This window comes from Parus major, chromosome Z, assembly GCF_001522545.3.
Source record: "Parus major isolate Abel chromosome Z, Parus_major1.1, whole genome shotgun sequence".
NCBI classification, from domain to species: domain Eukaryota; kingdom Metazoa; phylum Chordata; class Aves; order Passeriformes; family Paridae; genus Parus; species Parus major.
The window spans coordinates 26,747,701-26,763,294 of record NC_031799.1 but is presented as its reverse complement, the minus strand read 5'-3'; the positions used below and the strand labels follow the sequence as shown (position 1 = coordinate 26,763,294).

At 39.5% G+C, this 15,594-nt stretch overlaps 1 protein-coding gene across 1 annotated transcript in view; it reads right to left on the bottom strand.

The window, feature by feature from the left end:
• Nucleotides 1-2,581: 2,581 nt before the first annotated feature.
• Nucleotides 2,582-15,594, bottom strand: part of SLC1A1 (solute carrier family 1 member 1) — a 33,337-nt gene continuing 20,324 nt past the window's right edge. The window contains exons 7-11 of the mRNA XM_033520639.1: nucleotides 14,090-14,197; nucleotides 9,233-9,355; nucleotides 8,521-8,715; nucleotides 7,874-8,008; nucleotides 2,582-4,713 (exon numbers count right to left, since the gene is read on the bottom strand). Of these exons, the coding sequence (XP_033376530.1) occupies nucleotides 4,467-4,713; nucleotides 7,874-8,008; nucleotides 8,521-8,715; nucleotides 9,233-9,355; nucleotides 14,090-14,197 (808 nt within the window). The 3' untranslated portion in view covers nucleotides 2,582-4,466. The remainder of the gene's footprint in view (nucleotides 4,714-7,873; nucleotides 8,009-8,520; nucleotides 8,716-9,232; nucleotides 9,356-14,089; nucleotides 14,198-15,594) is intronic.

Here is a 15,594-nt window from a genome sequence, read left to right as displayed (position 1 = left end):
TGAGGGCAGTGATACAGCTGCCATGGTGCTTTGGGCCATGGGGCTGAGCAGGGGTCATGCTGGAACTCAAGTGGCTTTGGTGGCAGGCCTGGACACCCACACACATGGATGTATGTCCTGAGTTAGGGACCCCCTGGACAGTCTTAAAATCCTGGAAAGATGCAGGCAGCTGGATATGGGGGCAGCAAAGAGAGCTGGTGTTGTCCACACCTGCTCCCCCTTTGGGCTCTCAGAGACAGAGGACAGGTGGCACCCCAAAACACAAAACCCCCAGGGTGCCCACCACAACCAGGAGGGTACATACATCTGGGAAGCTCTCCAAAAAGATCCAGATTTTAATGTGCCCTCCCTGAGGGGACACAGATACCCAGAAGGCCTCTGGAGGGGCCCAGATGCAGCCCCCCTCCCCCCAGGACCATGATGCGATGCAAATGTCTGGGTGGGCCCCCACAGCCAGGAGAAGACCTATGTGTCTGGGGTTCCTCCCAAGGCCAGAAGTGGAACACTGGCATCCAGGCTGTTTCCTCATAACCAGGAGAGGACCCAGTTATCACTGGGGGGTTCTGAGAGGAGGCAGTTGGGGTGCAGTGGATGGGGGCTTCCCAATCACCTTCTGCATGGTATAGTGGGTGCCCTTGGAGTTGCTGTCATTCTGAGGGGACTCCCACTCCAGTAGCACCTTGAACTCCCAAATCTCCTTCACCTCCACTGCTCAGATATAGAGGGGGTCAGCCACTCTGTGGGGCAGCCTTTGCCCCATGACCCATAAGCCCCCAAATTAGTTCCCAAAACCAGTCCATGGCCCACCAAACATCCACCATGGACCCCAAATACTCCCCCCAAAATGCCTGCCTTAGCACACCCAGGCCCTGAAGCACTCCCCTAAGCACACTGCTCCTATTGCCCCCCGTGCCTCCCATCCCAGTATGGCCCAGTGGTCACAGTATGCTCATCCTAGTGCTGCCAGTACTCCTACACTAGGACTCCCAGTATAGCCCATCTCAGTGCTACCAGTGCCCACTGACAAAATGCAATGAGAATGCCCTCCCAGGCTGCCAGCAAGCATGCCCTACCATGCACAGCCAGCCCAGCTCCCCCACCCTAGTGCTTCCAATACATTCAGTCACAGAGCTCCCACTAGTCCCTGTGCCACTGGTGACATGCGATGGGAAGGCAGCTGCTGTCATGTGCCACTGGTGACATGCGATGGGAAGGCAGCTGCGTTTAAGATCTGCTTTGACGTAATCAGGATTTACAGCTCAAATTTTAAATAAATCACCTCTCCTCTGGTGAGAAACCTGATTCTAACACCCTGGCCCTGACCCTAATACAGCAGGTCCCTTTGGGGGGAGTCATGGTCATGGAGCTGGGAACAGACCACCTCAGTGCACGGATGTCACCCATCCATGATTTTCAATGATACGTCTCCTGAGAGTATGAAGGTCCCTGACCTCACAGGATTCTCTTCCAGTGCCCAGAGGTCCTTGTCCCCAGGAAGTGCCCATCTCCACTGGAGGTCTCCATCTAGGAGCAGCACCCTCAGATGGGGCTAAGGGTCCCCATGGGTCTGGAACAAGTCACATGGATAACTAGGCACCCTGAGGACTTTGACCCAGTGAGGGGGAAGTGATGAAGAAGGGATTTGTGTAGTAGTGGCAGGATGAGGGCACAGATCCCATGACGTCCCAGCATAGAAGTCCACTGGCTGCCTCCTCCCTGCTTATGCACCACTAGTCAGTTTCTGTTCATATCAGGGAATGTTAAAGAACAAGTGACTTGCATGTGTCATGATGCTTTTTATGCAATTTTAGATCTTGTGGAGCTGATATAGCTGACCTGTGCCTGTTGACAGACCTGTGTATGTTTATGTGCAAGTGCTCTCTTTGTTCAGATAAAGAGTCAACTAAAAGTCCCTGAGTATTTCAGCAGGGATGAGTGTATGGGTAACCTGGTCCTCCAGATTAAGTTAAATTAAAGTCACAAACACTATTCAAACTGCAGAGTTTGAATAGGCTCTTGTAGAGCCCTACAAGAACATAAAACATGGTGGAAAGGGCCAGAATCTGCACATGCCTTTCTAACAGGGATTCTCCACCACTTTCCAAATCTTCCAGACTGGGAGACTACGGAAAAGAGGAGACATTGCTCAAGCAGAGTGTTTCCACATACATACAAGCTGCATACTTGCAATACTGTGTCAAGAAAAGCATCCTTTGACTTAAGAGGATCTTCAGCATATGGTTTGGACTCTTGGTTGTGAGTAGATGGCAAAACAATACCATCAACACCTGCTCAGTTGAATTTGATACAGAGAAATGTTATAGGTAAACAATACCCCACAAAGCGTGTGTTCAATAATAGCATACTCTGAATCCAGATAATTTGTAGTTAGAGGGGTTTCTTGCAATCTCAGCACTCTGCTCTTAAGCATCTATTTTATTGGAGGAAGAGCATAATTCTTGCCAAAACTACAGCTAAATCACTACAGACAATAACATAAATCCTGAATTCAATGGGGTCTGGTTTTCTTGTTATAGCTAAAAGAAACACTTAAGGAGATGATAGTAGGCTAAAACAAGAGTGATGAGAGAAATTATTTTTTTATTTATAACACATTAGGAACACCGTTCACCATACATCATTAACAGGGTGACTACATAATGTGATCATAAAAGGGTGACTTAAAAAGCGAGTTAAAGACAAGGCATAGATTATAGGCTAGTCATGGAAACTGGTAGGCTTTTTCCTCCCATAAGCAAAGCTGCACAAATTAAGACTGTCTCATACTGTTTCTGCAAAGGTAAAAGATTGATTTACCCAATCTGTACATTTTCTTTATATTGTATAAATTTACCAATACTTAGATTAATGTTTTCATATAGTTTATGATGTTAAATTTTAATACAGTCTTATGTCTCATTAATTTAAGGTGCAATTTATCAAAATCTACAGTAAATATTTTCTTCTTCATCAGTTCTCTTTGGCACACTTCTGGTCTGTTTAAATACAAAAGTGTATAGGACTGAATCGAGTATATAGCACTGCAGGAACTCGGAGGGTTTTTTTGTTAGCATATGAATGTGATTTTATGCTTGCCACAAGCTTATTCACAAAGAAATAACTGTATACGAATTTCAGTTTAATTTATATATAAAATGGCTAACTACTTCAATGTGCAAGACAGAACAGAAAATTGTTACAGCAACTCCTCCCTTGAGAGAGTGATTTTTGCACCATGGAAATCTTGTATAAAATGTAATAGAAAATGGAGATTTTTAATGAGGAAGTTCTTGGTGCTTCTTATCTTACAGCAAGCCACCTGAGGACATGATTTTCTAGGTCCAGAAATGGTTCATAAGATACAGTTTAGCTGACAGGTTGGCACTGTAGTGGTGTTGCAGCTATAAACTTGCATGTTCAACTGACAAACTAAACCAAGGAGCCAAAAAACAACCAGTCTGTGTAAGAAGTTTTGTGAGAGTGGCTTCTTTCTATGAGAAAGGTCTCATTCCTATATTCTTGATATATGTATATATATACCTGCTTTTATTGCAAGGAAGAAACATTTAAAATTTGCACTCTGCACTTTTATCTTCATGACCTCTGCTTACTTTTGGGCTGACTAATATTTTGTTTAAATCAAAGGTGGAAAACAGAAAATTGACTTATTTCTGTTTCTGATGGAAATGTATGAGGAGGCCATCAAAGTTGACCTAAATAGATAAAGTATCATTTTACAAAAGCTCTTCAAATGCCAGAAGAGCAAGCTCAGAGCAATTTATTTCATGTCTGAAGGCCATGAAAGGCAGCTGGCATTCACACGAAAGGTAAGGGGAAACTTAGCTACATAAATACTGGACATCTTTCAGTGACTAATTATTTCACAATTGAAGAAAAACTAAACCCTATTCACAGTAAAATGTACTTATTACAAGGCCCTTCTGGTCTGTTTTATCCTGAATCACGCAAGTAGTATCCCCTCAGCTGCAGAAATTAGCATTTTGGCAAATGATCAAGTTACAGGAGTTGTCAAGTACCATGCAACCTGTTTAGAAGGCAAGAATTTCATACAGGTGCTTTGTGATGTGGTAATGTGTGAAATTCTGTGCTACTCCTGAGTAAAACACATTTGGCTGTCACAGCTAATAATCCATTTATGAGCATGCTGATTCCAGAGAGGCATTTCACAGCCTCAGGAATTTTATATATTTGAAAAAAAAAAAAAAAAAGAGAAGTATTTTACAATGGTCTTTTTCTTCAACCTATCAGTAAGGACTAACAATGGTGAGTTCAAACTGTTGAGGGAGATAATGAGAAGGGGAAAAACTGGTAAGGAGAATCAGAGTCTGTGTGGTAAATCAAATGTAAGTGAGATGTAATTAATTCTCAATTTTCTTTAAGCTTTTTGAGATATTGCATATGGCCATGTCCCCTAGTGCTCCTGTTTTATCTGAAAGCTACTGGCTTTAGAACTGGGATGTCTGTGTGAAGGATATGGTGTCAGATTTATCTATTGCAAAGCCTCCATTGATGTAAGATTTCTTGGCCTGTGTTTCATCATTATCAAGTATTCCTGTTTCCAAGGCAAAAGGATTGACTATGTTGACCTCAGAGGTGACATCCATCTGCTCCAGCTCCTTTTTTGAGAGCTTCTCCACTACTCCTGTACCAAAGGCGTCTCCCAAGACATTCACCATTGTTCTGAATCGATCCCTATGGAACAAAAATGTTGTCAGATAAATCATTCAGTTGTTTATAAAATCCTTTTAGTAAAAACAAGGTACTCTAGCTCATGCAGTGCTGTTTTCTTCCCAGTGCAGATTTGGGTAATTTTTCAATTAAAATAAAATAGTCTTGTAAAACAAGAAACAGAATTTTACCCACATATATTTGAAGATGCTTGGAGTAATTTTCATGAGAAATGACTTTGTACAGGACATGCAAAACTGCAAGTCATGTCACTTGTCTGTTAGAGCAGTAATTCCACCGCTGTGGCATGGCCTTACAAAATGTTGGAAGGATGACCTCTCAGGCCCCTGAGGTCTGCTACACAGCTGGTTCCCTTCACAATAATAGACTGTAGGGTGCAGCAGCAGAGTCTGCATTGTACCTTCTGTCATTCTAACAGTCATGTCTTCAGCCAGAAGAGCACCTAGCCCAGTATCTTCAGTATTCTGGCCCAAACTTGGAAAATGGAAAGGCCTGTCTTCTGCTAGCTTCTCCTTGTTAAAGGGCTGAAGTACGAACTTGTACTAAACAAGTCACTTAACAGAATATGATACTCCAGCACTACTGATTTTTATCCAGACAAAAATGTGACATACAGGCCTTAAAAACATGCTGCCACTTGGCAGAGGAACAACAAATCCTTGCAACATAGCAAAGTTTGAAAACTGATATGGAACTACAGTATGGATAGTGGAAGGCCACGCTTCCCTGTTTTTCTTTTCAACTACAGAGCACAACAAAGGGTCTGTGGCAGAACAAGTTTCTCTTTCCATGCAGAGACATTGAGGTGGATATAGTCACAGTATTTCACAATACTTCTATAGCTGCTGAATTCCAGTGCTAAAAAAGTTTTCCATGTGCAAAAAAAAATATACGGTAGAGAAAGGAAGAGACAAGTAGTAGGATCAGTGTGACAAGTGAGGAAATCAACAGCACTGGAAACTCATATGTTATAATAGTACTATTCTATTAATTTTTCTATTTGCCAGTTAACATGTGGAAGTACTACTCAAGCCTATGTAATATAACCTTGGTAGGTTCAGAAGTAACTAGCGGGTTGTTAATGAGCCATTACTAGCAAATAGCTTGCAAAAGTATACATTTTAGGCACTAAAAAGGTGGAATTGTTAATAACCTACACAGCATCAAAATGTGAATTCCATCTCCTGAGGTGCAAAATGCACTAGCAATGATCCCTTGTATATTAAATTAATATTTAATTTAATTTATACAGAAAAACACATCATAGTCTGAAAAATGCCTCCGTTAGAACCAGAAACATCTTGAATTATTTGTATGTTTCCTGGTGGAACAAGTACCTTCCATGTACTAATACTGTGCATAAAACACACAAAAACGATGGGCATTTAAAGTGGAGTAAAGACCAGATCCATAAAGTCAGGATTGCTCTGAGAAATAGGATATTATTCTCTTTCTCTCTCACTCCCATAAGACAAGTATATGGCATCAAATGAAATTATTAGAGTGTAGGTGAAAACAAACAAAATTCAATTATGTCCCTACACAACACATCATTAGGATGTGGGATTGATTTCCATAGGACTTGTGGAAACATGGCTCCCAAAGCAATGAGGCGTTCATGGAAGAAGACAAAAATCACCTCTAACTCAGGAACTCTCTATGCTGCAATTTGCAGGAGGCTGGGCAAATACTTTGGAAAATGAACCAAAATACATTTGTTCTGTTCTTAGACTCTTTATATACCTACTCTGAGCTAGTGGTTTGTACTGATCTGCACTATCCTTAAAAACATTAAATACCCACTAGGAATAGAAGAACTGGAGAAAACAAAATGATTGCAAAGCACAACAAACAAAACCATTAGACCTGGTTGCAGACAGCTGACTGGGAGAATGTACTTGTGGATGGAACTGGTTCCTTTGGAGAAATTATGCTTATACATAAATTGAATTAATTCTTGGATCAACAATCCATTCTGGATTTTCTGGAGACTGCCATTTCTTGTACTTGTGAAATTGAGTTATACAATCAAATAAATTAAATATATCTGTGATATACATAGGTTGCTGCCAGAAATCCTTCAAGAAAATGACTGGAAAGGGTGGAGGGGGAATAGGAAGGCATTTATCTTGAGTGTAAATAAACCTGAAGAAGACATGCAAATATTAGGAAATTATTAAGATCACTGGATTGATATCAGTGAAATGTCATCCATGCAAACTCAGATGAAAAATACCTTGGGCTGACCACTAAAGCTCACACAGTTTAGGAGGCAAAATAACTAAAATTATACTCCTTAACTTGTGAATCCTGTTACCCTATGTATCATGGTACAAAAGTGAGTGTTGATGTCCTTCTGACCTCCAGAATATACTCTGTGATTCTTTAGGCTTTTGCAAAAGTAGCAGAGATACACAGTGGTGTAACTTGAACAGAAAAGATTTCTGGTGAATAGGCAGATGAAGGGTGAATGATGAATGGGTGAAAGAGCAGATGAAGGGACTGAGAGGTTTTGAAGTGCTCTGATATGGATGGGATTAGGCATAAGGATCACTTTCCAAATTTACATGTTTGCTTCTTGATCAAGGGCTGGGCCACTGCTCTCAGTGAAGAACAGCCCTAGCAAAGTAGTGCTGGCAGCACAGAGATGTGTACAGCCTGCTGTATGTGTGCATGTGGAATCCAGGGTCAGTTTTGCTTTGTTCATGTTGTGCTCCACTGCCAGTGTATGGATATTTATGTGCTTTGCAGCTTGTGGCTACATTTGATTTTTATGAATGATGTATGCCTTTAGCATAATGTGGTGGGATCTCTGACACTCTAGAGACATTTCTTGATACTGTCAAATTTATTTGTCTTGAGGATGATGCTCATGATTTATTAGTGCTGTGACCACTACTTCAAGGCAGAAAGCATCTCTGAATGTGAGGTTATTCACTGCTATCCCATGCAGAAGGATTTCTCTCGCAATCAAAGCCATTACTGCATTCAACTCTGAACAAGCCTGGCCATAAGAATAATCTTTGTCCATTTTCTGCCACAGTCCTAAATGATTTTATTGCTTTCTTTCTCAGACTCACACTTTTTCAGGCAACTTATGCAAATATTAAAAAAATGATAAAGAAAAAGGAAAAATCATTAAATATGAGGTGACTTAACTTACAGAAGCCAGTCAACTGCAATGATCAGAGTAACATCCTCCGCAGGCAGGCCAACGGCACTCAGCACAATCACCATGGTGACAAGTCCGGCTTGGGGCACGCCTGCAGCCCCAATGCTGGCTGCTGTAGCTGTGACACTAAATCCCAAATGAAACCCAGAAAAGGCACAAAGAATACATGTTACTTTCAGAAAATCTGTTTTATGGCACAAATAGTTCACTGCAAGAAAGAAGCCTAAATGTTTCAGTTTTCCTCTTGAATAGTATTTACTCGAAGTTGGGTGTCAAGCTTATAGGACAAGCCATGCTCTGATGTACTCTTATGGTTACACTGCAGGATAACAGGCAACACATGTCTAGCAAGAAAACTGGACAGACCAAAGGTAGAGGCTGAGTTAGGTTTACAAGTGTTTGCAGGGAAGAATAATGGCAATTTTCATAACAGTGTTGTATACCAGCTGCATATCTTGGCCCATCCTACCTCCTTATCGGGTTCCACTTGCTAGGCCTTGGATCAACAAGTGAGAATGTTTGTTATTTCCTGTGCTGTGAATGATAGTTTAAACTTTCCCATAGGGTATCTAAAGTTAATTCACCATTCACAAAAAAGCTCACTTCCCAAAAAATGCATGTGGTGGCTTTAGTCTTACCTAATGGTGATTATTTGGCCAATATCCAGTTCTAAGTCATTCAGCTGTGCAATAAATATGGCTGCTACTGCTTCATAGAGAGCTGTGCCATCCATGTTGATGGTTGCTCCAACTGGAAGAACGAACCTTGTGATTCTTTTGTCAACCAAGTTTTTTTCTTCTGCACAGCGGAAGGTGACAGGCAAAGTTGCTGAACTGGCACATAATGAAACACATAAAGTAAGTGCAGGCAACAACACACCATTTCCATTATGTTTCCTTTTTCTCAGAGCATGATCTGCTTTATGACTCAAATGGAGACCTAAGGCAGGAAGGAAGGCTGTACCATGAAAAAGCAAAGCAACTTTTGTTATGCCTTCTAATTATTGGGAGAAATAGCTAAGTGTTAGGTGTTCTCAGAATTACCTGGTAGACTGCCATGGTTTATGCAGTCACAAAAAATGTGCAACAGCTTAAATGCTGTCAAGTCTGTGGCTAATGAACTGAATGGCAAAGAACTGCCTCCTCCTGAGAGAGGCAGACTGGTAAGGCTAACACATTCTGTAGTACCCTTTGGGTACGACAGAAATGATGAAAACAGTATTTCAGCCTCCAGGGGACTGAGAACTGTCCAGCTGATACCAGAGCTTTTAAAAGAGTAGCAATAAAATCAGAGCACAGACCATGCAATTACTACTAGGTACCTTACAGAAAAGCTGTTTCTTTTGTTTACCTGGAAGAGATCATGAGGGCTGTCAGAAGTGCCTGAGCCATCCCCATAGCAAACCGAAAAGGATTTTTCCTTACTATTACAAAGTAGATAAGTGGCAGAATTACACTGGAATGGATTGCAAGTCTGCAAAATAAAATCAACTAGTTAAGCAAATAGGTCCATCTCATTGTCTTTCTTTACTAATTACTAGTGATAATAGGTACCCAGCTGTGTCCTCACATATAGTTATGAAACACTAAAGGTGACTTTAGTGACACCTAAGTGCAAAATTTAGAGAGAATACCACATTAATAAAAAGCAGACTAATGCTGTTCTACACTTCCTTTTGGAAAGGAGAGTGAGACCATATATGAGCTATCTTTCTTTCCTAAGCTGAACAAGAATTGACTTGGAAATAATTTTAAACTGATAAAAATGAGAAGCCTAAACTAATGCATGATATTTAAATTGATGTGCAGAGGGAAATTTGAGATAACACTGAAACACTTCAATCTTCTGCCAAATCCTTATAATGCAAACCAGAGACAAATCAGAAAATAAAGTCATTATTCTCAGTTCGTCTGCCCTTATTACAGAACATGTTTTGGAAATAAAGTTAAACATGCTTTCCAGTCAGGGACATCTGAAATGCACATCCTTCTGCAGAAACTTCAAGTAGTGACCTTTCGAAAAATCCACACCTGCTCTGGGGAAAACTGTGTAAGTTCAAGTCTACAATTAAAATGTGGTGAGGTATTTCAGACTGTTTAAATAATATACATGTAGTCTAGGCATTTTTAATGTTGTAAAAGACGCTGAAATACTATATTCTGATACTATTAACTTTTAAAATTAAGGGGGTTGACTCAAAGAAGATCAACTTGCTCTCTTGACTTTAACAGCTCAGATGTATTTGCCTGGGTATTTGTATAGGTCTCAGGGACAAAATCATCCTTCATCTTATGCATTAATTTTGAACGCTGCACAGTAATCCTGAATGTACATGAATGCAGAGCTCATGGGCATTAAGAGGTAAACTGACTGCTGTAAGTATGTTTGAAATTAAATGTGTTTGACAGGTCTGTGAATATTACCTATGTTCAACAGTTGCAATTATAGCAACATCAGCTTTTCATTAAAAGAAATTATCACATAGCCTGGAAACATAAACCCAAAAAACTGTTGTCACCCATGACCTTCTAATTTTTATTCTGTCCTCACAAAATATTAATGCACACATTCCTGTGTTATAATAGTGCTTTATGGTTTCAGAGCAGTTGATAAAGATAGTAATAAATCATGGTACCATTTGTTCTGCCAAAAATAGACAATTAAGAGACCACTAGTCAGAGTACAGAAATCCACAACAGCAGAAAAAATCATCAGCAAAACCTACATGTTTGTTTCCTTGGAAAAAATATCTTTTTAAAAGGAACAGGCATTAAAATTTTCATTCTGAATGGGAACATGTGACATATTTAGTGGAATGTAAATAATAGCATGCAATGTCTTGATAAAATTTTGTAAATAACTCCAGAAAGAAATCTAGCAATTTATACATGCACCACAGCAACGGATCATTGTATAAATTGCTAGGTTTGTGACATGCATGAGAACAAATTGAATTCAGAATATGTAAGGAAAAAATAATAAAGTGGTATAGGTGGCATTTTCTGTCTTAAAAAATGTTAATGAGAGTAAGCATTTCAATTATGTCTAAGGCTAAAAGCATACTCAGTTATTTGAAAAAGTTAGATCTGCGCCTTTTTAGGAGCAACATAAACATAACATTATTCAAAATAAAGTACTTTTATGTAAATGCTTTGCTACTATTGGTTTCCTTGAAACAAATTTGAAGTAATATTTATTTTTGTTCATAAAATGCAATTCTCAGCAAGCAGCAGAAATTTTTATACCAAGAATCATAATCAGTAATTGAAAATAGAAATTCTAATAGCATTCACTTTTCAAGTTAGAAGAATGTTGTCTCTCAGAATCCCAAACTGCCATTCCATATAGAAGTATCTCTTACAGGGATGTAGCTGCCTTGCTGCTTTCAGAAGAGACAAAGGCACAGACAAAGAGAGTCTACTTGCTGCAGCTTCCATTTTTATTTTTATTTTTTAATTTTTTTTTCTTTTTCACTTCAGCCTGAGCTCCCCCTGGCACTTAAATTATGTCTCCATTTTGACTTTCCTCTGCTGTAACTTCTAATGTGTCCTCATCCTGACTCTGCAACCATTAATTGTGAGAGACTTAAGATACTCAGTGGCAAACGGCACCAAAGACACTGGGGGAAGTCTGTTACCTAACAGTGATCTGAATGAGACACAGAGATTGAGATGAGCTGCAGAAAATGGTGGATGAGTGCTGGTAGGGCTGAGACTATGAAAGGTCATGAATAATTAAGCTGGGGAGAAGGTGAGCTGGTTGGGGAGGTTAAAGGAAAGAAAGCAGAGGACAAGACAATTACCTTCATAAGGAATACAAGAAATATTTAAGATAACCTGTTATTTTCAGGTTAAAGCTTAAAGAGAGGATGATAAGCGGTTACAGAAGACGCAGTTGAACAGAATACACTACAAACAGACAGGGTCAAACACATAAGAATGAAAACCAAAATGATGGTGGGAACAGCAGTTTTTAAGAAACCCAAACAAAGAGCATAATTTCTCCTTTTTTTCCTGAGAAGTAAGAGAAAAGATTATCCTTGCAGGCTGAAAAATGTAGAACCTTAGAAAATGTAAGTACCTTTTCCCTGCAGCCTATAGCCTTGTGTGTACAAGTCCATATCTACTCCTGTGATCTGATTACAACATGGTCTCCCTGATGGTCAGTTTTGCACAGAATACGTTGCTATTAGCCCTTATCCACAATGTCTTGAACAGCATTTATGGGAGGCTTCTCTGCAGGAGGCAGGAATGCTGCAGAGATCTACCTGAGCACCCATCAGGGAAAATGGTGTCATGTTTGGAGGAACAGAGACTTTTCCTCTCCAAGGATGCAAAGATGCTCACTACATATAATGTTTTTGATGGCACCCAGGGATCTACTTAAAATTGTTGTGCCTGTCAAACGAATGGTCACCAGCTAAACAAAAGACTATGCAATAGCAGTTTACTTTGCAAAGTACTTTTGAGAAGGCACTGCATCTGCACACACATCTTAAGGAAGACTTGCCTTGTCACAGTACAAACAGTAACCTGTAACCAGTTACAGATAGGTAAATAGTCATAAAACTTGCTATCACTTCTAAAACTAAAACTTGAACTGAAGTCAAAGGCAGTAGTAATCCATTTAACATATTCCTCCTCTGAATTAACTGGAGTTAATAACACAGAAAACCTGCAGAAGTGATACTCAGTCATTCTGTCAATGATTTCTATCTAGCTTGAGACTGGGGTGTCATTTGTAATTTGTATAGAAAATATTAGAGTCTTGATTTACCATCTCTTGGCAAATATCAGCTTTTGAAATCTGGAAAAATCTGACTAATTTTCCAAGTGCAGACAAATACTCACAAAAATCTGCATAATGCACTCAATGAATGTAACTTGCACTCATCTCTGTAACATTTTGAAAAAGTCATGAATCAGTGCTATTTCTGGAGCAGTAATTCTTATTTAAAAAGAAATTTTATGTCTGTTTTTCAAACAGCTAGTCCAAACATACTGGCTTATGAATAAAACAAAACAACAACCTTGAAATAAATGTGCTTATCTAGCACAGATTAATGCAAAAACTCCAGAGATCCTTCTTGACTATTTATAAAGTAGTTTGCATTTAAGACAAATATATTACCATTCTCTTTGCTTGGCTGTCAGAAAGTGTGTGAATGACATTTGAAGAATACCATGCCAATGCATAAAGTGTGGGGAAAGAAAGTCTTGAACAGCTTTGGACCTAGCCTCTAAACAAAATAGAATAGTGAAGGAATTACAGGAGAGGATGCTAAGGTGATGGACCGAGACTGCCTAGAAGGCTATGCTTCACTGAATTGGAAATAGAAATTTAAGCACATTTATCTTATTGGGACTGTAATATCTAGTTATCTGACAAAAGAGCCCTTTGTAGAATAGTATACAGAGATCTATAATAATCTGGTATTATAACCTATCATTTGGAGCAGTTAAGTTATTCTAAAGTTCCACTGGTGAAAGGCTCCACATTGTGCAAGTGTAACCTCCTCCACCCAGACTGTTCTATACAGACAATGGCTAAGAAAAAAGAATAGAAAAAAAGTTCTGATGCTTGGCTATGTTATTCAGATTGCAACTCCTCTTTTTGCAGCCTCACCACCTACCCTAACCTTGAAGAAGCAAACAGTGCAGTCCCCAGGGCTTCTCTTCTCTCTGATGTCACCTGTCTGCTCAATACTGGGCAGGGAAACAGATGTCTCCTTGGCATCTTCTATTGTGCACTGTTCTTACTATGCATCTGTATTCAGCAGGGAAAGTTTGGTTTGTTGCTGCAACACCTTGGTCCAAAAAATTCCATGCAGGTTCCCAATATAATCCACATATTTGTGTATGTTTTACAGGCTGGCAAATCCCCATAAGACATAATTCATAACCTCACCTTTAATACAACAATATTTTCTGCTTCAGCACAAGTTGTGAAGATGAAACAATGAATACAAGAAAAGAATTTGCATTTGGGTTTTGTTTTTTTTTAGAATGCAAGGCAGTGACTTTTTAAAATGAAACATGCATCCAGCAAAGCCTGGATTCAAACCATCCTCACACATCCTCACATAATTTTCACTGATAAGAATTTTTGTCTCTGACCTAGGAGACTGGATGTGGTGGATAACTGAGTGGTAATCAACTGCGTTCCAGAACTGCATACATACAATTCCATCTTTAAGAAATGACATACCCACTTATTACTGTAGCCATATAAAGACCCAATTTACGAAAGATTTCCCAGTCCTCAACTTCTATTATCTTCCCAGCAATTAAAAAAAGGATACCAATTGGCATATACCTAGAAAGCAAAAATAAAGCTATCAAAAATGCATTCTCAGAAATACTGCATGCTCAGCATGAAATAATTTCTCACAGCAATTTCTTAAAACAGACAGAAAATATGTTTTGATATCCTATTTCACAACAACAGATTTCTTATATTAAGTAATACATTGTACTTCATTAATTTGCAGCAAGGTTACAACAGAGGTGATGAAGAAAGACTGGAAAATAAAAGTAAATGTAACTCTTTATATAGTCTAGCTAGAAGTGTATAACTTGGTGTCACAGAATACACAGAAGTTGGGAAGGGGTATGGGCATATACCCTGTTACAGCAGATGTTTATGTATAGCCACAGGCTCCCCTGGGTATGGAAACTTGCAGGGTTGAGACTAATGTGTGTCTAGTCTGTAATCACACACAGATGGGAAAGGTCTCCTGTAGTTTCAGGAGCTGCCCTGCAGCACTGGGGGCTATATCTGTGTCACCTGTGCAGAATAGCGTAAACCTGCACAAGACGATGCCTTATGGATCTGAACAGTTCCATAGGCTACTGCCTATAGAAAACTCAAGAGAAACATCAGGAATTATGTTAGCTCCAGCTCCACTGCATTTTTTTTGGTTCCAGGATCTCCAGAGAGCAGGCTGTCGCAGGGACAGGTTACCACTTCAGACCTTTGAGCAGTATAAATTAATGTAGAAATTTGTGAATATATTAAAATGTATCCATTTAAAAATAGAAATTATAAATTTATAAAATGTATGTGTGCTATCTCATAAACAGAATTGCATCTTATCCCTGTAGAAAGCAGGGATACCTAGTTCCTTTAAGCACTGAACTTGTTGAAAACATAACTAATTCCTCATAAATGTCAATACAAAACTCTATGTTGTTTCAAACAACAGCTCCCACATCTGTAGAAACTCATGGAGCCTGTAGCCACAGCTTCTGACACATGCAAGAAAAATGGATAATCTATTTATAAATAAATTCCGGTATAGTATGTGCTAAGTCTGGAGTCTTGTTGTTGGTAATTTTCTGCAGACTGAGGCAGCCTATCTCACAGGGCTTTAACTTAGCCTGGGACTAAACTAGCTGCTTAGCACAGGACCAGTTGCAGAAACTAATTTACCTTTCTTTAAGGAAGTAAGAAGTGTGCAACTAAACTCTGGACAGGCTCACTGTTTCACAGACATCTCAGTGTGCTGGGATGTAAGAACCCATGGAAGGGTCAGATCTGACATGGTACTGGTATGAAACATGTGCCTATGAGCAGAGTATTGTAGTAAGAGGCACAAGGTACTCCATATCTAGAATCAAACTCTGGAAGGAATTGTATTTATAGTCCCGATCCTGTAATTGTGACTTGCACAGACAAAATTCTATGAATAGCTGTGAAGTCCAATGAAACAC